The sequence below is a fragment of the Odocoileus virginianus genome, chromosome 24 (genome assembly GCF_023699985.2).
Source record: "Odocoileus virginianus isolate 20LAN1187 ecotype Illinois chromosome 24, Ovbor_1.2, whole genome shotgun sequence".
NCBI classification, from domain to species: Eukaryota; Metazoa; Chordata; class Mammalia; order Artiodactyla; family Cervidae; genus Odocoileus; species Odocoileus virginianus.
Genome location: NC_069697.1, coordinates 47,128,490 through 47,154,255, shown reverse-complemented (window position 1 = coordinate 47,154,255; position 25,766 = coordinate 47,128,490). Strand labels below are relative to the sequence as shown.

Here is a 25,766-nt window from a genome sequence, read left to right as displayed (position 1 = left end):
GTTTCCCCAGATGGGCTTGAAGAAGTGTTCACACAGTGATACATCTGAGATTTGGACCCAAATAGTTTGGGGCCTTAAATCAGGCCTTAAAATTATTGTGCTACACTGCCTTTTAAAGATGCATTTTAAAGTGTTCCACTTGTTTTTTTAAATGGACATGCTTTTCTCTTTAAATGGAATCTAATTTATATTTAGGAAGAGAATTCTACCGTTTTATCCCACACTCATTTCTTGTGACTAAACTGTTTAGTTTTGATGTGGTGGAAAAATCTTATACTGCTTTTGGAAAATAAAATACGTTTAAGAATTAGTAAGTTTTTAACTGAATATGTAGAACAAATATTATTTCAGTCCAAAAGTACATTTAAACAAAAGCAATTGGGCTCATGTATTGTTTAGATTTGGGATTTTGTTTATTAGTAATCATAAGCGATTGTTAGAGGCCATATGGCCCCTTTACGTGTAGTTTTACAGAAACAGCGTGTCAAGCAGAGAGTAAGAGCTTGTAGTAAGAGTAGGATATTTTGTTTTAGTACTTTACCCATATTTTAAAAGTATAAATCACAAATGCATAAGACTTTTTTGTTCCCCACTAAGAATCCGTAGAAATAGGCCAGAAAATGCAAATGTGAAAGTTTGATATTTTATGTTCCATGATTACCAACGTTTTCTGAATTTTCAAAGTCAAAGCACAGTTAAGACACTGGAAGGTGCATAACCATGTTGATACCTCTTTAATATCTAAAAACTGACAGTCCATGTAATATCACTGCTGATAAAATCAGTTTTGCCATTTTAGTCATTAGATACATCTGTTTTACTATGTGTTGTTCAGTCACTCAGTCATGCCCAATTCTTTGTGACCCCGTGGACTGCAGCTCGCCGGGTTTTTGTGTCCTTCACCGTCTCCGGGATTTTGTTCAAACTCATGTCCACTATGTTGGACAAGAGTTTAGAGTGATTTTTCTTTTCCTCACTGTGAGAATATCTTCACTGAAAAACTATGATTATTGATAAGTGAATTGAAACCATCAGCTATATTGGCAGGGAGATAAAGGGAAAGTTGAGAATTACTGGTGAAGGTGTTTGCACACATCTGGTTGGATTCTCAAGATACTTGTATGTTCTGTTTTTGTAGATGAGAAATCTTAGTTGAGAGACATCAGTTGGTTTGCATGTGGTTCACAGATAATAATAATGCCACCACTAGGGAGCATGTATTGAATGCTTACTCTCTTCTAGCCACTATCCTAAATGCTTTATACCTGCGCAGCTATTAAAGCCAGAGTTCTTATTTACCTCATTTTATAGATGCTTGAGGGTTTCAGAGCTGGTTTTTAAAATATTACTTACATACCGGGTTTACAATAATTTAAAATACTAAATCCTACTAGTATCCTTCTAGTATTAAAATGTTTTGTGTTGTCACTACTCAAGTGTAATTCAGACTATTTCATAAACCATTAAACTGTTTCTTCTTAGTCTCCATATAGAGTTTGTCTGCAGTTGCTGGTTTTTCCTTCCTGAGTAATGTCAGTTCGGTTTGTGCCTCTTATTTTCATTTCCTTAGTTACCACTGTAATTCACACTCTGTATCCTATATTTATTCCTTTGAAGTTGTTCTTTCAGATTCTTTCTCCATCTCTTCTTTAGAAAGAGAAATGTTGTTCCTTTTAGTGTCACCATCCATTGTACACAGAAGCCACTACCAAAGAAACCTAGAGTAAGACTGATTGGTAGTAAGTGACCTCAGTTTTGGATGCAGATTAAAATGATGTATCTGAGCAAACAATCAAGAACAGCTCAAAAAGAAGCTCAGATTCTAATATAAGGCAGAAAACCTCTGTAGGGTTAACCTATATTCGGTTATGCCTAGAATACTGCTTCTGTCAGTAAGATTCCACTTGGTTTCCTTATAGCTCTCCAAAAAGCAAAGGAGGGTACTGACTGCTTCTTCTTTACAAGGAGGAATATAAGAATGCTGTCCCTGCCACTCTCCCTTTAGCTTTGAGAGGGTCCAGGCATTAGTGTGCTAGTTCCTCGTAATTCAGGGAAGTGATTTTGTAGCCTTAGAAAAGACTTTTTAGTGAAAGGCATCAAAGGCTCTCACAAGCAAGTCCAAAGTGTCTCTGAGACCAGGCGAGTCTAAGTTTCAGAGAGCCAGTTTTTGTTTTAAACGAAATATAGTTGATTTACAATGTCGTGTTTCAGGTGTACAGCACGTTGACTCAGATGTAGATCCATATTTTTTAGATTGTTCCATTATAGGTTATTACAGGATATTGAACATGGGTCCTTATGCTATCAGTAGGTCCTTGTGGGTTATGTATTTTATATATAGTAGTGTGTATATTTTAATCCCAAACTCCTGATTAACCCCTCCTCCCCCACTTTCCCCTTTGATAACCGAAAGTTTATTTTCTGTGTCTGTGAGTCTCTGTTTTGTAAATAAGTTCATTTGTATCATTTTTTTTTTTGATTCCACATAAAAGTAATATAAAAGACAAAAAGATATTTGTCTTTTTCTGTCTGACTTATTTCACTTAGCCAGTGAAATCAAAACCGGGGAGCATTAGAGAAAAAATTCTTCGCTTGAGTGAAAAGAGCATCAAGTTCCTGTAGTAAAAAACAAAAAGGTTAAGAATGATAAGGGTGATTATTACATTTATCACGTTGTACATTACCTCTCTAGTACTTATCTTCTAACTATAAGTTTGTACCTTTTGACTGCCGTCATACAAGTCCTCCTCCCCCCATGCCCTTGCCTCTGGTAACCACAAATCTGATCTAATTTTTTATGAGTTTGGTTGGTTGGTTGTCCTATAACACTGTCACTTCCTGTTACAGAACATAGTGATTAGATATTTCTATATACTTCAAAAGGATCACCAGGATAAATGTAGTTACTGTGTGTCACCATACAAAGGTATTACATGATAACTGATTCTATTTCCCACATTGTGCTTTTCATGCTTGGAACTCATTTATTTTGCAACTGCAAGTTTGTGCCTCCTAACCTCACTTAACCTATTTCTCTCCTCTGCCTACCTTCCTTTTCTCTAGCAACCACCTGTTTTGTTTTCTGTATCTATGACTGTTTCTATTTTCTTATGTTTGTCTTTTAGATTCCTTGTATGTGTGAAATCCTACATATTTGTCTTTCTTTCTGACTTATTTCACTTAGCATAATATCTTCCATGTCCATTCATGTTGTTGCTCGTAGCAAGATTTCATTCTTCTTTATGGCTGAGTAATACTCTGCGGGAGTTGGTGATGGACAGAGAGGCCTGTGTGCTGTGATTCATGGGGTCACAAAGAGTCGGACATGACTGAGTGACTGGACTGAACTGAATACTCCATTGTGGGACTTCCCTGGTGGCTCAGTGGTGAAGCAGAAGAAAATGACAACCCGCTTCAGTATTCCTGCCCAGGAAACCCCATGGACCAAGGAGTCTGGCCGACTGTAGTCTGTGAGGTTGCAGAAGAGCGCGACGTGACTTAATGATTAAACAACAAAAGCAATATTCCATTGTAATATAATTAACAGTGCTGAATATTATATGTGAGAGTTGTTAGAGTAAATCCTGAGAATTCTCATCGTTGTTCAGTTGTGTCTGACTCTGCCCATCCTGTGGACTGCAGCACATCAGGCTTCCCTGTCCTTCACTATCTCTTGGAGTTTGCTCAAACTCATGTCCATTGAATCGGTGATGCCATCCAACCATCTCATCCTCTCTTATCCTCTTCTCCTCCTGCCTTCAGTCTTTCCCTGCATCAGGGTCTTTTCGAATGAGTCGGCTCTTCTCATCAGGTGGACAAAGTATTGGAGCATCAGTCCTTCCAGTGAATACTCAGGATTGATTTCCTTTAGGATTGACTGGTTTGATCTCCTTGCTGTCTAAGGGACTCTTAAGAGTCTTCTCCAGCACCACAGTTTGAAAGCATCAATTCTTCACCACTCAGCTTTCTTTATGGTCCAACTCTCACGTCCATTCATAACTGCTGGAAAAACCATAACTTGAACTAGACAGACGTTTGTCGACAGAGTGATGTCTGCTTTTTAATACACTGTCTACGTTTGTCACAGCTTTTCTTCCAAGAAACAAACATGTTTTAATTTCATGGCTGCAGTCACCATCCACAGTGATTTTGGAGTGCAAGAAAATAAAGTCTGGCACTGTTTCCATTTTATCCCCATCTATTTGCCATGAAGTGATGGGACTCAATGCCATGGTCTTCGTTTTTTGAATGTTGAATTTTAAGCCAGATTTTTCAGTCTCCTCTTCCACCTTCATCAAGAGGTTCATTAGTTCCTCTTCAGCTTTCTGCTGTTAGGGTGGTGTCATCTGTATATCTGAGGTTATTGATATTTCTCCCAGCATTCTTGATTCCAGCTTGTGCTTCATCCAGCTGGCATTTCACGTGATGTACTCTGCATTTAAGTTAAATAAGCAGTACACAGCCTTGACATACTCTTTTCCCAATTTTGAACCAGTTTGCTATTCCATGTCCAGTTCTAACTGTTGCTTCTTGACCTGCACACAGGTTTCTCAGGAGGAAGGTAAGGTGGTCTGATACTCCTCTCTCTTGAAGAATTTTCCAGTTTGTTGTGATCCACACAGTCAAAGGCTTTAGCGTAGTCAGTGAAGCAGAAGTAGATGTTTTTCTGGAATTCTGTTGCTTTTTCTGTGACCCAGCGGATGTTGGCAATTTGTGCTCTGGTTCTTCTGCCTTTTTTAAATCCAGCTTGTACATCTGGATGTTCTCAGTTCACATGCTGTTTGAATTCTAGCTTGAAAGATTTTGATCATTACTTTGCTAGCATGTGAAATGAGTGCACTTGTGCTGTAGTTTGAACATTCTTTGGCATTGCCCTTCTTTGGGATCGGAATAAAATTTGAACCTCTTCCAGTCCTGTGGCCACTGTTCTCATCATAAGGACATTTTTTTTTTCTATTTTATTTTGTATCTATATGAGATAGTGGGTGTTCACTAAGTTTACTCTGGTAATCATTTCATGATGTATGTAAGTCAAATCATTATGCCGTACACCTTAAACTTTTGTAGTGCTGTATGTCAATTGTATCATAAAACTAGAAGAAAGAAGAAAGAATGATAAGGGTTAGATGATCATGGTTAAAGAGATCTGATAATTTGGGTTGCTTTATATTATTTAGCAATATGTGATAGAAACTTGATGAAGTTTAACAGTTTAATCAAGAGATTTATCTGTGATATAGAGGGAAAATTTATTTTCATAAATTTGAATGAATTTCAAGCTTTTAAAATCTCAGAAAAGGTATAGCTAAGTATTTCTGTGTACCATGCAGTTGTGGCTATGATTACAAATATTACCATTCATGTATAAGTTTAAGAGCTTTTTGTATGTATAAAATAAGTGATACTGTTCTCTCTTAAGTTTCAGAAACTGAAGTACAGAGTTAAGTGCACATGGTGATATGGTCAGTCAGAGGTACAGCAGAGATTCTGATCTAGACAGTCAACTCTGAAACCTGCATTTTAACATACACTGCCACTGCCTGCCTTTGAGTGATAGCCATACCCATTTTATGGGAGACAGTTCTTTGAGGGATGAATACTTGAAAGTATTAAAATTAAGACATGGCAGTTTTGTCATATTAATAAAATACCATGTTCATCTATTCTCTATGAGGAACCTATAGAATTTTCTAGGCTTTTCTGGTTTAATATTCTAGTCTTAGCAGTCTCATTTCTAACTGATACAGCTCTTTCATACAAGTATTGTTTCCTGTAGATTCTTTACTTATCCCTTCCTTACAGGAGTTTACATATCATTCATGTTATTTCCAGTACATTTTACTAAGTCTTGACTTTCACATACTTCAAAACCAATCTTTGGAAAATCATCACTAGTAATTCCATCCAGATTTATGGCCCTTTCACACTTTTGATAAAAGATCATAGCTTTATTGTGGTATAATTAACATAACATACTGTCTCTGGAGGAAGGGAACATGGGCAGAGAAAAGAAATAGGTGAGTGGTATCACATATCACTCGATGTGTACAAGTCACTGAATTTGGGTATATTCATAGAATTGTGCAGCCATCACCACAATCAATTTTGGAATATTTTTATCAGCCCTAAAAGAAACCGCATACCTATTAGCAGTTTCCCCCACCCCCTTTTCCACCCACATCCCGCTGTTCTTGGCAGCTACTAATCTTCTTTCTTATTCTATAAATTTACCTTCTGGATATTTCATGTAAATAGAATCATATATGTGTGATTTTTGTCTCTGGCTTCATGTACTTAACATGATGCCTTTTAGATTCATCCATTTTATAGTGTATATCAGTATGTCATTTCTTTTTATTGCTACAAAATGTCCCATTGTATACCACATTCAGTTTATTCCTTCTTCAGTTGATGGACTTTTGGCTTCTTCACACTTTTTGATTGTTATGAATAATCCTGCTATGAACATTTATGTGCAAGTTTTAGTCTAGACATAAGTTTTCATTTCCCTTGGGTGCATATCTGGCAATGGAATTGCTGAGTCCCTGTGTTTATTTTTTGAGGAACTAATGGACTCTTTTCCAAAACGGTGGCACCATTTTCCATTGCCACCAGCGATCTATAAGGGTTCCAGTTTCTCTGCATCATCGTGATACTTATTATCTGTCTTTTTGATTATAGCCATTTTGGGGGATGTGAAGTGGTATCTCATTGGACGCTCAATTTGCATTTTCATAGTGGCTAATGTTGGTGCACATCTTTTCATATATGCTCATTAGCCCTTTTGGCAAAAATGCCTATCTGTATTCTTTGCCCATTTTCTCACTTGATCTTAGCCAAAAGGCCGAGAAGCGATGCCCGTTTTCTCATTTGGCAATTTTCTCTTCATTATTGAGTTTTAAGAGTTCTTTATATATATTCTAGATACAAATCCCCTGTCAGATAGGTGATATGCAACATTTTCTCCACTTCTGTGTGTTTTCTTTTCACTTTCACAATCTTACTTGGCCTCCTTCCTGAGTTCTTTGTCTTGTAGTTTAGATGTAAAAGAGGTCATAAAAATTAGTTCTTGCCAACTGATAAATTTAATGTGTAGAGCAAAAAGTAGGTTGGAAATGCTTCAGACCTAAAAATTAAGATATGAAGGGATGATTAACCAAACCATTGGTTTATTTGAACAACTTAATAGCTTTCCTTGATCATGTTTTACTGGAGAGTTTTCCTTTGTGGTACTTAAAAAAAAAAAAAAAGAACAGTGAAGTATCTAGTTTTATAATGATTTAAAGTACTGGATACTATAAATATCTCTTTCAGTATTAAAAGTGGCTTATGCTGTTGCAACTTAAATGTAATTGAAACAGTATTTTATTCAATGAGATGATTAGTCAGAGTGAATTAATATCCAAAAGTGTTTATGCTGTTAATTCTACATACAACAGTTATGCGTGTTGTTTTCAGAGTATGTGCTACATTGAATTAGGCTGAAATTTTTGTGTGTCTTCTCAGTTGCAAAATAGTGACTGTCTTATATCTACTTTGCAGAGAAAAAGGTAGGGTTTTTTGAAAAATAAACATCATATATCAGTATTAAGCACTTAAGAAGGAACTGCTTATTTGGAAATTATCAGCATAAACATATACTAATCCAAAAAAGCAAAACAGAACCATGCATTCACTAACCCCGTGGTTTTCTGAATCCTGCTCTTGGGATTTCCCCATTTCCCTGTACTGCTTTTAAATGTCTTTGTATTTAGGACTGTTTCTGAATCATTTACTGGTCTCTTAACATGTTTCTTAAATTTTCTTTTGGTGTATACAGAGACACTAGCCAGCTTTTGAGACTCTCCTGTCTGTCTTCTCTACCACCTCCCTCCACCCAAAAAAAACCCACAAATAATAGCAAAAACCCTACAACCTGGCCTTTTTAGTCCTTACAGTAGCTTCTCTGCATTTGAGGGCTGTTTCAAGATGGACTCATTTTAAATTGATTTGTTTTGGGTCCTAAAATTTATCCTGCTTCTCTGTAGCCATTGGAAAGTATTCTGTCCAGACCACATTACAAATTGTCTTTCTTGATGCCATTAGAATATTTAACACCATACAGTTTAGGCCTTTTTGAAGTACTCATAACTTTATGTAAGTTTTGATTTATTAAACATTTTACTTGTATTTAAACCTCCCAATACTCCTGTGAGATAAATCAGGTTATATCTCTTCTCTTCTAAAAATCTGTCAGTGGCTTTCCTTGCATTTAGGATAAACTCTTTGATTACCTTAAAGGTGCTGTGGTCTGGCTCTAGCCTGCCTTATCTAGCATCTCTTCTGCCTTTGTCATAAACTCCATCTGCATTTAACTCTCCCAGTATACCCGAATGCCGAAGTTGTTCTGGCTCTAGCATGTGCTGTTCCTTCCATCTAGATAGCTTTTTAGCTTATTCTTCGTGAAATAACTCCTGTTCACATGCTAAAATATTCTTTTTTCAAAAAGGATTTTGTTTATTCTAAATGTGTCTCAGTCACTGCATTGTGTCCAACTCTTTGCAACTTGTGAACTGCAGCCCACCAGTCTCCTTTGTCCATGGCATTTCCCAGGCCAAAATACTTGAGTGGGTTGCCATTTCCTTCTCCAGGGGATCTTCCCGAAACAGGAATCGAACCTGCATCTCCTGCATTAGGCAGGCGGATTCTTTACCACTGAGCCTCCTGGGAAGCCTTAGTTCTGTTAGTAAATGGCTTTTAAAGTAAAGTTTAAACAGTAGAAAGAACACTGAACTTTAGAGTCTGAAAACTAGAGTGTATACTGGAAACAGGCCCTACATCCTCAGTGTTGTATGACCTTGTTAAGGTACGTAGCTTCTCTGAGTTTTGGTTTCCCCATCAGCTAAATAAAAAAAGAGGGGGAAAAGTTACTCTAAAGATTAATTTGAAAACACTTAAAACACTTTACGTAAATATAAATTAAAACATTTCTATTCTGTTGTTGTTGTTCAGTCACCCAGTTGTGTCTGACTCTTTGTGACCCCATGGACTGCAACATGCCAGGACACTCTGTCCCTGACCATCTCCCGAAGTTTAAATAGCTAAATATATTTAGATATAGATATATTCTTCCTCTCCGGAAAGGTGGAATCACTGAGATTATTTTTAAAAGCATTGATACAGTAACAAAATTATGAATCCTTTGGATTTGGTAGGGTGGCCATTGGTGGCTTCGTAAGGACCTTTTTGAGGGCCCATTGGGATAGCAAGATGTGTTGTGCTTTGCCGAAGAGTAAGTAAAGATTGAGGAAGGAGAAGCTTGGCTGCAGGGAGAAGTCAGAAAAATGGGAGCAGATAGAAGAGGAAATGAACATGTGAGTAGGGCAGTCGTGGACAGAAGGGGGAAAAGAGTGGCTCTTCTTATAGGCTAAGTTAAAAAAAAAAAACAGGAAAGATACAGGGAGAAAAAAGACGGTAGGGGCTGTTTATAAGGTAAGTCTCCAAGGAGGCAGAAGGAAATTAGGTCCAAAGAATAGGAACAAAAATTATTAGCCTTAGATTTAAGAAGAGTTATATACTCCACGGGTATGTAAGGGAATTACTGATGATAAAGGTGGGGAGTAAGAGAGTTAGAAAGTTGGGGCTTACTTCTTTGAAAAGTAAGCAGCAAGGCTGTCTATTCAGCCTAATGGGTTAGAGACTTAATGTTTTGAAAAGGTTTGAAATAATTATTGGAAGTAGAGAAGTCTAAACTGGAGATATGTTGGAGGACTGTCGGTTGTCTTTAAAGGACTTGAGATTGATTGAAGACCATAGATATTTAATCTCTGTGAAATTTTCTTTAGTAATTTTGAACTTATAGTATCATTATAGAAACATTTTCATATTGATGTACTAGTGTTTGAGAATCATCAGTCAGTTCAGTCGCTCAGTCGTGTCCGACTCTTTGCGACCCCATGGACTGCAGCACGCCAGGCCTCCCTGTCCATCACCAACTGCCGGAGCTTACTCAGACTCATTTCCATTGAGTGGGTGATGCCATCCAACCATCTCATCCTCTGTCATCTCCTTCTCCTCCCGCCTTCAGTTTTTCCCAGCATCAGGGTCTTTTCAGATAAGTCAATTCTTTGCATCAGGTGGGCAAAGTATTGGAGTTTCAGCTTCAACATCAGTCCTTCCAATGAACACCCAGGACTGATCTCCTTTAGGATAGACTGGTTGGATCTCCTTGCAGTCCCAGGGACTCTCAAGAGTCTTTTCCAAAAGCCAAGAGATAAATCCATGAACCTATGGACACCTTATCTTCGACAAAGGAGGCAAGGATATACAATGGAAAAAAGACAACCTCTTTAACAAGTGGTGCTGGGAAAACTGGTCAACCACTTGTAAAAGAATGAAACTAGAACACTTTCTAACACCATACACAAAAATAAATGTAAGACCAGAAACTATAAAACTCCTAGAGGAGAACATAGGCAAAACACTCTCTGACATAAATCACAGCAGGATCCTCTATGACCCACCTCCCAGAATATTGGAAATAAGAGCAAAAATAAACAAATGGGACCTAATGAAACTTAAAAAGCTTTTGCACAACAAAGGAAACTGTAAGTAAGGTGAAAAGACAGCCCTCAGATTGGGAGAAAATAATAGCAAATGAAGCAACAGACAAAGGACTACTCTCAAAAATATACAAGCAACTCCTGCAGCTCAACTCCAGAAAAGTAAATGACCCAATCCAAAAATGGGCCAAAGAACTAAACAGACATTTCTCCAAGGAAGACATACAGATGGCTAACAAACACATGAAAAGATGCTCAACATCACTCATTATCAGAGAAATGAAAATCAAAACCACAATGAGGTACCATTACATGCCAGTCAGGATGGCTGCTATCCAAAAGTCTACAAGCAATAGATGCTGGAGAGGGTGTGGAGAAAAGGGAACCATCTTACACTGTTGGTGGGAATGCAAACTAGTACAGCCGCTATGGAAAACAGTGTGGAGATTTCTTAAAAAGCTGGAAATAGAACTGCCATATGACCCAGCAATCCCACTTCTGGGCATACACACTGAGGAACCCAGATCTGAAAGAGACACGTGCACCCCAATGTTTAACTCAGCACTGTTTACAATAGCCAGGACATGGAAGCAACCTAGATGCCCATCAACAGATGAATGGATAAGGAAGCTGTGGTACATATACACCATGGACTATTACTCAGCCGTTAAAAAGAATTCATTTGAATCAGTTCTAATGAGATGGATGAAACTGGAGCCCATTATACAGAGTGAAGTAAGCCAGAAAGATAAAGACCATTACGGCATACTAACACACATATATGGAATTTAGAAAGATGGTAATGATAACCCTATATGCAAAACAGAAAAAGAGACACAGATGTACAGAACAGACATTTGGACTCTGTGGGAGAAGGCAAGGGTGGGATGTTTCGAAAGAACAGCATGTATATTATCTAGGGTGAAACAGATCACCAGCCCAGGTGGGATGCATGAGACAAGTGCTTGGGCCTGGTGCACTGGGACGACCCAGAGGGATCGGGTGGAGAGGGAGGTGGGAGGGGGGATCGGGATGGGGAATACATGTAACTCCATGGCTGATTCATGTCAATGTATGAGAAAACCCACTGAAATGTTGTGAAGTAATTAGCCTCCAACTAATAAAAATAAAGAAAAAAAAAGTCTTCTCCAACACCATAGTTCATCAATTCTTTGGCACTCAGCTTTCTTTATAGTCCAAATCTCACATCCATACATGACTACTGGGAAAACCATAGCCTTGAGTAGACGGACCTTTGTTGGCAAAGTAACGTCTCTGCTTTTTAATATGCTGTCAAGGTTGGTCGTAACTTTCCTTCCGAGGAATAAGTGTCTTTTAACTTCATGGCTGCAGTCACCATCTGCAGTGATTCTGGAGCCCCCCAGAATAAAGTCAGCCAGTGTTTTCCGCTGTTTCGCTATCTATTTGCCATGAAGTGATGGGACCAGATGCCATGATCTTAGTTTTCTGAATGCTGAGTTTTAAGCCAACTTTTTCACTCTCCTCTTTCACTTTCATCAAGAGGCTTTTTAGTTCCTCTTCACTTTCTGCCATAAGAGTGGTGTCATCTGCATATCTGAGGTTATTGATATTTCTCCCAGCAATCTTGATTCCAGCTTATGCTTCATCTTTCAGCCCAACGTTTCTCATGATGTACTTTGCATAAAAGTTAAATAAAACAGGGTGACAGTATACAGCCTTGACGTACTCCTTTTCCTCTTTGGAACCAGTCTGTTGTTCCATGTCCAGTTCTAATTGTTGCTTCCTGATGTGCATACAGATTTCTCAAGAGGCGGGTCAGGTGGTCTGGTAGTCCCATCTCTTTCAGAATTTTCTACAGTTTGTTGTGATCCACACAGTCAAAGGCTTTGGCATAGTCAATAAAACAGAAATAGATGTTTTTCTGAAACTCTCTGGCTTTTTCAGTGATCCAGGATATGTTGGCAATTTGATCTCTGGTTCCTCTGGCTTTTCTGAAACCAGCTTGAACATCTGGAAGTTCACGGTTAACATATTGCTGAAGCCTAGCTTGGAGAATTTTGAGCATTACTTTGCTAGCGTGTGAGATGAGTGCATGTGTGGTAGTTTGAGCGTTCCTTGGCATTGCCTTTCTTTGACATTGGAATGAAGACTGACTTCTTGGTAGTGACAGGTGTGAGGCGTCGTCGTGAAAGTCCCTTGTATTCCCTGGTGGCTCATCTGGTTAAAACATCCACCTGCGTGCGGGAGACCTGGGTTCGATCCCTGGGTTGAAAAGATCCCCTGGAGAAGCGGAGGGCTCCCCACTCCAGTATTCTTCCTGGGGAATTCCATGGACTGTATAGTCCATGCAGTCACAAAGAGTTGGACATGACTGAGCAATTTTGTGGATCACAGTAAACTGTGGAAAGTTCTGAAAGAGATGGGCATACCAGACCACCTGACCTGCCTCTTGAGAAACCTGTATGCAAGTCAGAAAGCAACAGTTGAACTGGAACCTTCCAGGTTCCAAATCGGGAAAGGAGTACGTCAAGGCTGTATATTGTCACCCTGTTTATTTAACTTATATGCAGAGTACATCATGAGAAATGCTGGGCTGAAAGATGAAGCATAAGCTGGAATCAAGATTGCTGGGAGAAATATCAATAACCTCAGATATGCAGATGACACCACTCTTATGGCAGAAAGTGAAGAGGAACTAAAAAGCCTCTTGATGAAAGTGAAAGAGGAGAGTGAAAAAGTTGGCTTAAAACTCAGCATTCAGAAAACTAAGATCATGGCATCTGGTCCCATCACTTCATGGCAAATAGATGGCGAAACAGCGGAAAACACTGGCTGACTTTATTCTGGGGGGCTCCAGAATCACTGCAGATGGTGACTGCAGCCATGAAGTTAAAAGACACTTATTCCTCGGAAGGAAAGTTACGACCAACCTTGACAGCATATTAAAAAGCAGAGACGTTACTTTGCCAACAAAGGTCCGTCTAGTCAAAGCTATGATTTTTCCAGTAGTCATGTATGGATGTGAGATTTGGACTATGAAGAAGGCTGAGTGCAGAATTGATGCTTTAGAACTATGGTGTTGGAGAAGACTCTTTAGAGTCCCTTGGACTACAAGGAGATCCAACCAGTCCATCCTAAAGGAGATCAGTCCTGGGTGTTCATTGGAAGGACTGACGTTGAAGCTGAAACTCCAATACTTTGCCCATCTCATGCGAAGAGCTGCCTCATTTGAAAAGACCCTGATACTGAGAGGGATTGAGGGCAGGAGGAGAAGGGGACCACAGAGGATGAGATGGTTGGCTGGCATCATCGACTCGATGGACAAGGGTTTGGGTGGGCTCTGGGAGTTGGTGATGGACAGGGAGGCCTGGTGTGCTGTGATTCATGGGGTCGCAAAGAGTCGGACACGACTGAGCAACTGAACTGAACTGAGTGATTTTCACTTTCACTTTTCTCTAATCCACTAAAACAAAGGGAATGATAGTGATTCAGCCACAGTCAGAAGCCTCACTCAAAAGTGGAAATGATCTTGAGCGTATTTTGGTACATTTATTTCATAGCTTTTTATATAGGAACACAGTGAGATGGCTCAATATTATTCAGAAACATTTCATCCTCAGTTTCATCTGTATGATACTGATTCCTTTGTGTAAGAAGCTAAAATTAGTTTGTTTATCATAAAGAGGTTAATAATTACTCTGGGCTATCTAGATGTTTGCACAGTAGTATTTAGTTGAAACTTAGATGATTGCCACAGGGAGCCACCCTTCAGTCTATAGTTTAATCTTTGGTAAGTTTAATATTTGGTACTAAAGGTTGATCAGCTTAAAATCAGTATATATGTCAGTTTTAAAATTTTTTGATTGTTTGGTTTACATATCTTCCCAGATAACAGGGGTAGTAATCTGTATTTTTGTACTTTGTGCTTTTCATTTCTTATGAGATGTCAACCAATCATTTTCTCCTTTCTGGCTTAGTAGTTGCTCTAGTTAACAAACAATTTCTTGAAAATGAATGCATTACTGTATATCAAATTCATAATTTGATCAATTTGGAAACAAGTCATGTTTTTCTAAAGAAAATTCTTCAAGGTTTATGTAACTTTTTGTTAAAATCTAATGGTGGGAGGGGGGATCGGGATGGGGAATACATGTAACTCCATGGCTGATTCATGTCAATGTATGACAAAACCCACTACAATACTGTAAAGTAATTAGCCTCCAACTAATAAAAATAAATGAAAAAAATAATAATAAAAAAAAATCTAATGGAAATTCACCTGTTGGATTTGGCAGAGATTTGTCGTTGTTCAGCCACTCAGTTGTGTCTGACTGTTTGCGACCCCATAGACTGCAGCACGCTAGGCTTCCCTGCCCTTCACCAACTTCTGGAACTTGCTCAAACTCATGTCCAATAAGTTGGTGATGCAGTCCAACCATCTCGTCCTCTGTCGTCCCATTCTCCTGCCTCCAATCTTTCCCAGCATCAGGATCTTTTCTTTTGGAAGAGATAGTATAAAGTAAATATGAGGTAATAGAAACTAATGAACTTCTTTTAAAAAATAAGTAGTAATAAATCTAAAGCTGTGTATTGTATACATTTTTCTGTACATATTTCTATCCCATTTTTATGCTTGAAACCTCATTTGCTGTCAGCTTTGTTGGCTTCAGCGTTGTTCAAGTCTGTGTGTTTGACTTTCATTCTGTGCCTGTTTATGAAGGTTATACATAAATCAGTGTTATTGTTTAGTTGCCAGGTCGTGTCCAATTCTTTTGTGACCCCATAGACTATAGCCTGCCAGGCTCCTCTGTCCATGGGATTTCCAAGGCAAGAATATTGGCATGAGTTGCCATTTCCTTCTCTGGAAACCTTTGTGACCCAGAGGTCAAACCTGTGTCTCCTGCGTTGGCAGGTCGATTCTCTACCACTGAGCCACCAGGGAAGCCCATTATTCTGTATTAAATAAGAAACATATTAATCATATTGAGTATACTATTTCAGAAGACAGAATACAGAGAAAAATGTAACAAAACCCCTGTGTAAACCTCTATTAGTTTAAAAAAAAACTTTACAAATACAGTTGAATCTCCTTGTACCTGTTTCCCTCATCCTAACCCCTTCCCTCTCTTGCCACAGGGAGCCACCCTCCAGAAATGGATTTTTCTTATTCCCTTTACTTATATTTTCAATACATATACATGAATCTATGAATATTATTATTTGTGGCATGTTTAAAAATTTTCTATAGTTGTACTGTGTGTACATATCTGTATCAATATATTTGTGTTACATTCAGTTCAGTCGCTCAGTTGTGTCCAACTCATGTATCCTTTTGCAGCTTCTATTTTTTTTATTCAGCATTGCAGTTTTGAGATTTATCCATGTTAATACTTGCGGCTGTATTTTTCATTTGTTTTTCTATAATATGTCATGATAGGAGTAGTGGATACTAGGGAGCTTTTCCAGTTTTCCATTTGCTACTTACATTGCATTATATATAATGTAACTGCATTACAAGTTGTATTGTAAATATGTGCAAGAGTTTCTCATGATAAGACTTAGCAATGACAATATGTGATTTTGCATTATGCACATCTTCATCTTTAATAAATATTGCCAAATTATTCTCCAAAATGAGGATTCTAGTTTACACCCCAGTTGATAGTTTATGAGCTGTAGTCACTACACGTCTTCTCCACACAGTATTATTGACACATGTACATGTGCTTGTGTGTTCGCCGGTTTCATGCAAACGATGTGGCATGATATTAATTTGTATTTTTTACATTGCTAATGATACAGAACATTTTCTCCTTTGTTTCGAGGCCATTCTGATGTCCTGTGTATTGTCCTTTTTTTCTTTTTAAATTAAAGGAGTTTTTCATGTATTCTAATCCTTTGTTGGTTATAGGCAGTATTTTTCCCAGTCTCTATCTTTCTTTACTTGGTTAAACAGAAGCTTTTCATTTTAACCTTGCAATTTTATCAACCTTTACTTTTAAGAGTTTTTGTTTTTTGTCTTTACTCTTCCTATATTCTGAAGTAACAAGAGTTTTCTCTATTATCTTTTAAAAAATTATATTTTTGCTTTCACATTTATATTTTTAATCCAACTATAATTTATTTTTGTACAGTTTTTGCTGTAATAGAGCTTGTGTTCCTGAAAATCACTGTGCTATATGCAAAATCATGCAGTAAAACCCACAGGGCATATGGGAAAATAGGGTAGGGGCACAGTGCTTGAAGATTTCTTGGCAGTGACCCATTTTTTAAAAACAAGACACCTAATAAAAATGGTAGCATAGTCTTATATTTATTAAAAGTTGAGAAACACACTAATACCACAAAAAATGTCATTTTTATTTTTAATAAAAGGAAATTTGCTTGAAGTGGAATTCAAAAACGTTGCAGCCTGTAAGTTATTGTGAAATGGTAGAAGGAAGGTTATCCAAAATCTGCCAAGAAATTGTAACAGATGTGGAGAGTGTAGTTCATAATGCATGTGGTGACTGTAAGTACATGTAAAAATGTATGTTTTGTGCATACCTGTGCACCTCAGTATAGCTGGGTAGTTTTCTACACTTTTCTAGTGTGTGTTCTGGAGTTAGGGCTAGGGTGAGACACGTGAGGCTCCTGGGGGTAAAAGGACGCACTCCCTGGTAGGGCCCCTTGGCCTCTCACCTGCTTTACCCGAGTCCTCGCACTGCATAGAGTGAAGTCGTGCTTCAGCATATGCAGACTTTGTGTCACTGTTCCCTCATTGTCAGTCATGTTTAACACATTCTGGTTTTCTTAAACTTTTTCAGTTAGAACTGACTGTGTTTGTGAGGTGTAGAGCTCTAATTAGTTTTTTCCCTGTACATAGCCAGACCTCTCTACCCTGGTTTGTAAGGAAGCTGCCAGCGTATCGCACAGCCCCACAGGTGCTGAATGCCTGAGCCTCCTTCTGGCTTCCTTGTGCTTTTGTTGGTCTTTTCGCTTCTCCCTGTGCTGCTAATGCATTTCTTAGTCACGGGTGTGGCACTAAGTTTGTAACCTTGGGCAAGTTAATTTCTTTGTGCCTGTGAACTATAGGAGTGCCCACCTCATTGGGTAATTAAAGGAGTAAGTGAGTCAGTATATTAAAGTGCTTAGAAGTACTTGCCTTGCCCAAGAGTAAAGCTCAAATGTTAGTTATTTTGTTATTGTTAAAGGTAATCCTTGTAACTGAATAAAGAGTCTTGAGAGTTAGTAAACTGAGATTGCTATCTTGTGTTTTCTTTTACAAACTAAGAGGAAATGGGAAGAAGCTTTTGGAAGGATTCCCTGAGAAAAGCGACTTTAAATTATCTGAAAGATAAGAGTTAAGATAAGGTGGTGAAAGCAGTAGGAGAATGTTTGAGGCACAAGGAGCCAGGAGGCAGAAAATAGTGTGTCCAGGAACCAGGAACTAGATCTCAGCAAAAAGAAAAATGGTACCAGTTAAGACTAAAGAGGGAGGTAGGAGCAGGTCAGATCATGCAAGACATATTAGGCAAAGTTATCGATTTTAGACATCATCTTAAAATCAGTTATAACTATTTGTAAAGATTGGTATTTCAAGAATAAAAGCCATGAAATATCAACCTTTACAAATAGTTAAAACTATTCAAAAAAGAAACTCAGAAGCTACAGTTGGGTGCATCTGGACCTTAACGTATCAGAGATTTAGAGTGCTGTTGAAAATGTATGATAAATTTAGGTCTTTGTTCACTTACTTAAAATCTTGGTGAGCTGTTGGTTTTGTGAATTATGAGTTAAAATGAATTTTATGAATTAAAATGGAGGAATCTTGTGTTTTGGTTTGGGCAGGTCTATAATAGTTTTTACAGTACAACAGATCCATGTAAATCTCTTGGAATATTTTTATTTTCATTTATATGTCCACTTTATCTAATTTCAAGGGTACACCTAAGAAGACTACACATTATTTCCGTAATAGATACTCCTGTTTTTTCTGCTTCCCTCATGTTTCATTGGTTTTCCCTGGTGGCTCAGAGGTAGAGAACCTGCCTGCCAATGCAGGAGTTGAAGGTTCAATCCCTGGGTCAGAAAGATCCCCTGGAGACCAAAATGGCAACCCACTCCAGTATTCTTGCCTGGGAAATCCCATGGACAGAGGAACCTGGCTGGCTACCATCCTTAGCATCATAGAGTCAGACACAACTGAGCGTGCATGCACGCATACAATTAAGTCTAATTTTCTTTATTCAATTTAACATATAAAGATGTTGCTAGTCTAATCTATTTTGTTTATCTTACAAGCAGGGTTTTCTTAAAACTTAGTTTTTCAACTCTCTTTTTTCCTCATAGACATCAAAATCTACAATTTGGGGGCATTCCATTGTATGATCCTGATAGTGTGTTTGAAATACTCATGTATAGATAATTCTACCTTACCCATTTTTAGGAAACTGAACTGCTGATGAATATTCCTTAAAAATTGTGGGGTTCTGTTAGTTTGGTGCCTTTACTTCAGGTGTTTTCAGACATAAAGATAGCATTTCATTCCTACAGGGCTCTATGTATAGTGCTGTAAGCATGGAAGCATTGGAATGATGTTCTAAAAAACTTGGCTATACACGTGGACTTTAAACATCTTGTTAACCTTTGCTTTTGTTTGTGATTGAGCCTAGTTAACTGTGAGGAGAAATGTTTCTGGAAAAAAAATTTAAAATAATTATGAACCAGTGGCAAAGCATGGTAGGTATAATATAAATAAATTTATATGGTTTTTTTTTAGATTTATAATTTTTTTATGCTTTCTTTGCTAGAGAACCATTATTTTACTTATTCTGTCACTGGTCATCTGATGAGAAGCTAATTTAGGTATTTGAAAACTGGGTGAATATAGTTTCAGTAATGGTTATAGTGCTTGGTTTCACACTTTTGAAATCAATTAAAAACCAGCCCTGCTTGCCCCAGCAAATTTTACTTACGTATGAGAAACAGTGGGAGACAGTGTTGTTGCTATCAACTTTTGTTAGTAAAGAAGCTAGTTATTTTTAAAGTTTCTTTTAAAACTTTGACTATAATTACTAAAATCAATCTTCCAAAACTTTAATAATTGCTTTCCTTACTCCCTGAAAGATACACTAAAACACACACAATTAGCATACTGTATTTGTAAGTTGTTTTGCAAAAGAACCATTTTTCATGTTAACATTTTATCATGTTGCATGTAAAATTTTATCTTGATTGATACTTGTAATTGTCATTTGAATTTTTGTTCAATTGGCACATATTGTGTTGAACAGCTATTGCATTTTTTCTTAAGTTCTATTAAGGATTTTTTGTTTAATGCGTATGCCAGTGGTTGTCTGTAGTAGATGTTTTATAGAACAATAGAAATGATATCTTACACAAGTGGAATGTTTCTCTTCTACAACTGTGGCATTATTCTCAGTAATCCTTTGAAGTAGACATGTAATCTGATATAAAGTGAAATATAAAAAATAGAGGGACTTCCCTGGTGGCCCATTGGTTAAGACTTCACCTTCCAATGTGGGGGGTGCAGGTTTGAGCCCTGGTTGGGAGCTAAGATCCCACATGCCTTGCAGCCAAAAAACCAAAACATGAAACAGAAGCAACATTGTAAGTCATTCAAAATGGTCCACATTAAAAATATATATATATATATATATATTTTTTTTTTTAGACACACATTAAACAAGCAGATAGTTTTTCTGTTATTCTTAAAGTTCCTGATATTTTCTTTTACCAATTTCTCTTCTTTTTTAGGTACCTAGTCGATAGTCGCTGGTTCAAACAATGGAAAAAGTATGTTGGTTTTGACAGTTGGGACAAATACCAGATGGGAGATCAAAACGTTTATCCTGGACCCATTGATAACTCTGGGCTTCTTAGAGGTATTATTTCCTTAAGTCAACTTTGTAAATGTATTCATTTTAATATGTTATGGTCAATATATATAATGTGGAAAATGTTAATGTAAATAAATTGATAAATCAGAAATTTCTTATATAGTCATCCCTTGGTGTCCATGTGGGGTTTGGTTCCACAACCCCTCTCATATATTAAAATCTATGGATGCTCAAGCCCCTTGTATAAATGGCATGATATTTGCATATAATCTGTGTGTCTTCCCGTATACTTTAAGTCTTTTGTTGGTTACTCCAGTATTCTTGCCTGGGAAATCCCATGGTCGGAGGAGCCTGGTGGCCTACAGTCCACGGGGTCTCAAAGAGTTGGACACAACTGAGCAACTTCACTTCACTTTTTAATACCTAACAAAATATAAATGCTATGTAAATAGTTGCTGGTACACAGCAAATTGGTTTTTGGAACTTTCTGGAATGTTTTCCCTCCCTGTGGATGCAGAGGGCTGACTATATTATAGATTCGACCTAATGAATTCAGATTATTTTGTCATAATTAGTTTTCTTTATCATGACAAATTTTTGTCATTTATGATATAAAAAGTGTTTATTAGCTTTTAAGGCTAGAATGTAATTTAGAAAGCACTATCTTACTGTTTGGGGGAAATGCTCTATTGTGTATTATTTTGCTAACAGACACATAACTTCTTTAATTGGGGAGCAGTGGTATATGTTTACATTCTTGGATTTTTGGATTATTTTTCTATAACCCTTACTATTAATACTTGCCAGCTCTTCTAAAACTCTGGTAACATTTAAAGAGAATAAAACCTAAATACCAGAACTTTCATTACTGGCCTAGATGGAATAACAAGGACTAGACTTACCTTTCCATTTAAATGAACGAAAACCCTGACAAAATATATGAAACAGTGGTTCTCAAAACATTGGACACCAGGCAGTGAAGAACAGTGATCCCTGAGAAGTCTGAAACAAATGAAATGAGCCCTGTGTTTTCCTCAGCTTACTGTACTGAGAGAGTTTCCAAGACACAGCACAGAAGGGGGTCCCATGCAAAGCCTGGCAACCTCCCTTAGTTGAGGAAAGAGTTTGGAGTCCAGGGAGACCAAGGCGGCCAGAGTTTCCAGGGCAGAGGACCAGAGAGAAATGAGCAGCACGTAAGGAGAGACCTAGAGATCTACAGAAACCGCTGAAGACTCTTGTAAGTTTTCAGCTGACTGTTGACTAGTGCATGTGTGTGACAGGCTACCCAAGGCCAAGAAGAGAATTATCCAAAGGAATTAGAGCAATCATTTAGGTTCATGTGACCAAATCAGGTTCATTCGCCAGATGTGCTATAAGCCAGATGCTGAGATGGCAAAGTTTGCAGCAGGGAAGGGATTTATTTGTGAGGCAACCAAATGAGGAGTAGGGAGAACAGCTCTCGGATTCACCTACCTGGTAGCAAGGGACTCGGGGTCTTTGTGGAAATAAAGAAGCAGGGCAGTCCAGGGTATACAGAGCACGGGGCACGGAAAGTGATGATGAGAAGGAAGTGAGTCATTCTTGTGCAGATGCAGCTAAGCTGCTTGCTTCTCCACGAGATGCATGTTCAGAAAGTGGAGGCGTTAACATGTCCTGAGAGCGGAATTGTGGGCCCTCTCACGTCCAAAGGTCACCAAGCGAACACTTCACCCAAGCCCAATTAGGCAGTCAGTGGTCTTAATCTTAGCTCTACCTAGAACTGAATGCAGCTGATCGCAAGTTCCTGAAAAACATCTCAGGAAAATATCTTATTTTTAGACTTTACGAAACTTGGAGGACTTGCGAGTTTTTGTAAAAACAATTAAAGTGAGCTTGATCAGTGAAAGCAGGTTACAGTTCACTGTTTTATTAAGAAATTATAGTTTAATGGATCTAACTGATGAGTACCATTGGTTTCACTCATAAAGGAGCAAGAATAATGTGTTCACAGTAGCCAGAGTGGAAAACGTTATAAATCATGGAGTAGACTGCAGAGAATGGGTTTGCCTCTATAGAAGGGCAAAATGAATCTTCTTGTCCTTCTAAGTTGAAAGCAACTATTTCCAAGTAACTTAGCTGCATCTCAGAACAGAACACAAGAGTATTTGTGTGTGTGTGTGCACGCGCGTGCGCACGCACACGCATGCTCAGTTGTGTCTGACTTTTTACAACCCCATCTATTGTAACCTACCAGACTCCTCAGTCCCTGGAATTTTTATCCCTCAGACAAAAATACTGGAGTGGGTGGCCATTTCCTCCTCTAGGGTATCTTCCCCACCCAGGGATTGAACCCGCGTCTCTTCCATCTTCTGCATTGGCAGGTAGATTCTTTACCACATGCCACCTGGGAAGCAGGAATACAAAAATAACCAGCATCCATCCAACAAGATAAAATTTTTAATATCTTGGATCCAAACAAATAGTACCCAGAATGCAAAGAAGCAGAAAATATAATGCATAATAAGGAGAAATAGCAATGTTTAAAAAAAATTTTTAAGTGGAGAAGAACACAAAGCAGATGAAACAAACACAAAGCGGATAGCAAGTGAGATGGTAGATTTAAACCCAGCTCTGTGAACAATCATGTTTAATGTAAATTTGAGGTAGAGACTGTAAGATTGGAATAAAAAACAAAGACCCAACTGTATACTGTCTACAAGAAACCCACCTTAAACACAAAGTACAAATAGAGATTGAAAGATTCTAAGACTAACCTCCATTCATCCTCACTCTTATATAACCATCTCCCCTTTGCGTGTGAGTAGAACCTGAGAATAGGATATCATTCCTGTGATTATTTATGTTATATGACAAAAGAGAGATTATCCCAGTGAGCTTTATCTGATCATACATGCCCTTTAAAAGCAGATCTTTCTCTGGCTGGTAGCTATAGCAGTTAGGATTTAAAGCATGAGAACTCATTGCTGATTTGAAAATGGAGGGGACTGTGTGAGAAGGAAGACGGGTGTTGTCTAGGGACAAGGAGAACTGTGCCTGTAGCCAGCAAGAAAACAGGCACCTCATACCTGGAGCCGTGAGGAGCGAGATTCTACCAGCAACCTGAACGGGCTTGGAGGTAGATTCTTTCCCAGAGCCTCCAGATAGGAGAGAGGCCTGTCTGGCATCTTGATTTCCTCTTCTAAGACCCTAAGTAGAAAACCCAGTTGAACTCACCTGAACTTCTGACCCACAGAACTGTGAGAATATAAATAGGTATTGTTTTAAGCTACTATGGTTATTTGTTAGCAGTAGAAAACTAAGACACATATTAACTTCAGTCCATCAGGTTTGCAAAGAGTCAGACATAACTGAGTGATTGAACTGAACTGAACATATACAGCACTATAATCAAAAGAATGCTGGAGTGGCCATTTTAATATCAGGCATTAAGATTTAGAACAGAGAACATTATCAGGGATAAAAGTTCATTTCATAATTGTAAACGGGCCAGGACAGTTCATTAAGAAAAAAGCATAATAATCCTAAATATATACCCATCTAATGGCCTCACTTGAAAATATGTGAAGCAAAACCTGCCAGAACCACAAGGAGAAGTAGAAAAATATCCACAACTATATAATGGATATTTCAGTATTATTCTCTCCATAAATAATAGAAAACGTGTAGACAAAAAAGTAGTAAGGGAATAAATCAATCTGCTTGTCCTAACTGACATTTATAGAATACAGTATGTTCCCTACATACTAACTGCGAATTTTCACAGATGTGTGCATGCATTCACGTGTCCAGTCATGTAAGCTGGTTCACGTGTCTGGAGTACACTGTTACATGCATGCATCCTTTCCAGGTGCCTGTGCTTTGTGTACTTGACTGTAAAGCACTGTACAGAGTCCAGTGGTGCAGTATCTTTATTTCAAGCCCAGGATGTTCAGAAGCAAGCACAAAAGCAGCGGTGATGTAGCTGGGACTGCTAAGCACCAAGCAATAACAATGGAAACAAAAGTGAATGTAATTGAGAGAGTGGAGCAAGGCAAAAAGGTGGTAAAGATCACTTATTCTTATAACATGAATCATTCAGTCTTGGAACATGTGACGTATGCCATGCCAATGATGTTGACAGTAATACCAAAGAAGTGTGGAAAAGTGATGGAGGAGATGGAGAAACTTCTCAGTATGTGAATGCAGGATCAATGTCAGCTGAGTCGCTCTCAGTTTAATGCTGATGCAAGAGAAAGTTAAAAGCCTTATGAAGACTTGAAGAAGAAACATGGTGAAGAATCAGAAGGCACATCTATTAAAGCCAACCATGACTGCTTTGATCGATTCAATGCTAGAGCCAAGCTTCACAATGTAAAGGTGAGTGCTGAGGCAGCGAGTGTAGGTATGGTACATGCCTGGAAATTTCCTGAAATGTTTTAAGAAATTATTGATGAAGGAACATATTTACCATAGCAGGTTTTTAATGTGGATGTGAGGACTGTACTGGAAGAGGAATTCAGACCAAAGTTGTATCAGTAAGAAAGAAAAGTTGATGCCAGGCTATAAAGCATTAAAGGATAGGCTAACTCTCTTTGTTTGATGGCAGTGCTTCTGACAGTATGAAGCCAGAGCATCTTTTAATGTCTCATCCAGAGAACCCAAGAACCCTTAAAAACAGCCAGGGCCTCTCTTCCTTTTTGTGGAAGAGAAACCCCAAAGCCTAGGTTACACAGCCCATTTTCCAGAATTGGTTTTTGCACCATTTTATCCCAGAGTTGAGAAATACTGCTTGAAGAAAGACATCCCATTCAACATCCTTTTGCTGCTCAACAATACTCTCGGCCACCCTCCATTCATGGATGACTTTCATCCCAGTGTATATCTGCTGACATAAATACTATGTCAGTTATCCAGCCTGTAGACCAGGGGGTTATAGTGACTTTCAAAAAATATTATTCAAATTGCATTTTTTGTCAGACAATAAAGGCAAGTGACATATCAGGAACAACCTTGCAACAGTTTTGGAAGGGCTGTACCATGTACAAACCCATAAAAGACATTGACTTTGCTTGGTGTGATGTTTAGTTGTCATCATGAATGGGATTTGGAAGAACCTTTACCCACAATTTGTTCATCATTTTCATGGATTTGAGGTGGACAAAGAGTCATCAGAGGTCTTCAGCCACTTAGTGACCCTCAGGAAAAAATTAGAGCTAGATCTGCAAGAAGATGACCTCATTGACCTCCTTGCTCTGCAAAATGGTGCTGCTGCTAAGTCACATCAGTTGTGTTCAACTCTGTGCGACCCCATAGACGGCAGCCCACCAGGCTCCCCCATCCCTGGGATTCTCCAGGCAAGAACACTGGAGTGCGTTGCCATTTCCTTCTCCAATGTGTGAAAGTGAAAAGTGAAAGTACAGTC

General features: G+C 38.3%; 1 protein-coding gene across 6 annotated transcripts in view; it reads left to right on the top strand.

Annotated features, from left to right (window-relative positions):
• USP15 (ubiquitin specific peptidase 15) overlaps positions 1–25,766 on the top strand; it is a 133,254-nt gene that overhangs the window by 4,536 nt on the left and 102,952 nt on the right. For all 6 annotated transcript variants that reach the window (XR_011483315.1, XM_070454673.1, XM_070454672.1 and 3 more), the window contains exon 2: positions 20,283–20,410. Coding sequence is in view for 5 of the 6 variants with exons in the window: in XM_070454673.1 (XP_070310774.1) it covers positions 20,283–20,410 (128 nt within the window). In the remaining variant the exon portion in view is untranslated. The remainder of the gene's footprint in view (positions 1–20,282; positions 20,411–25,766) is intronic.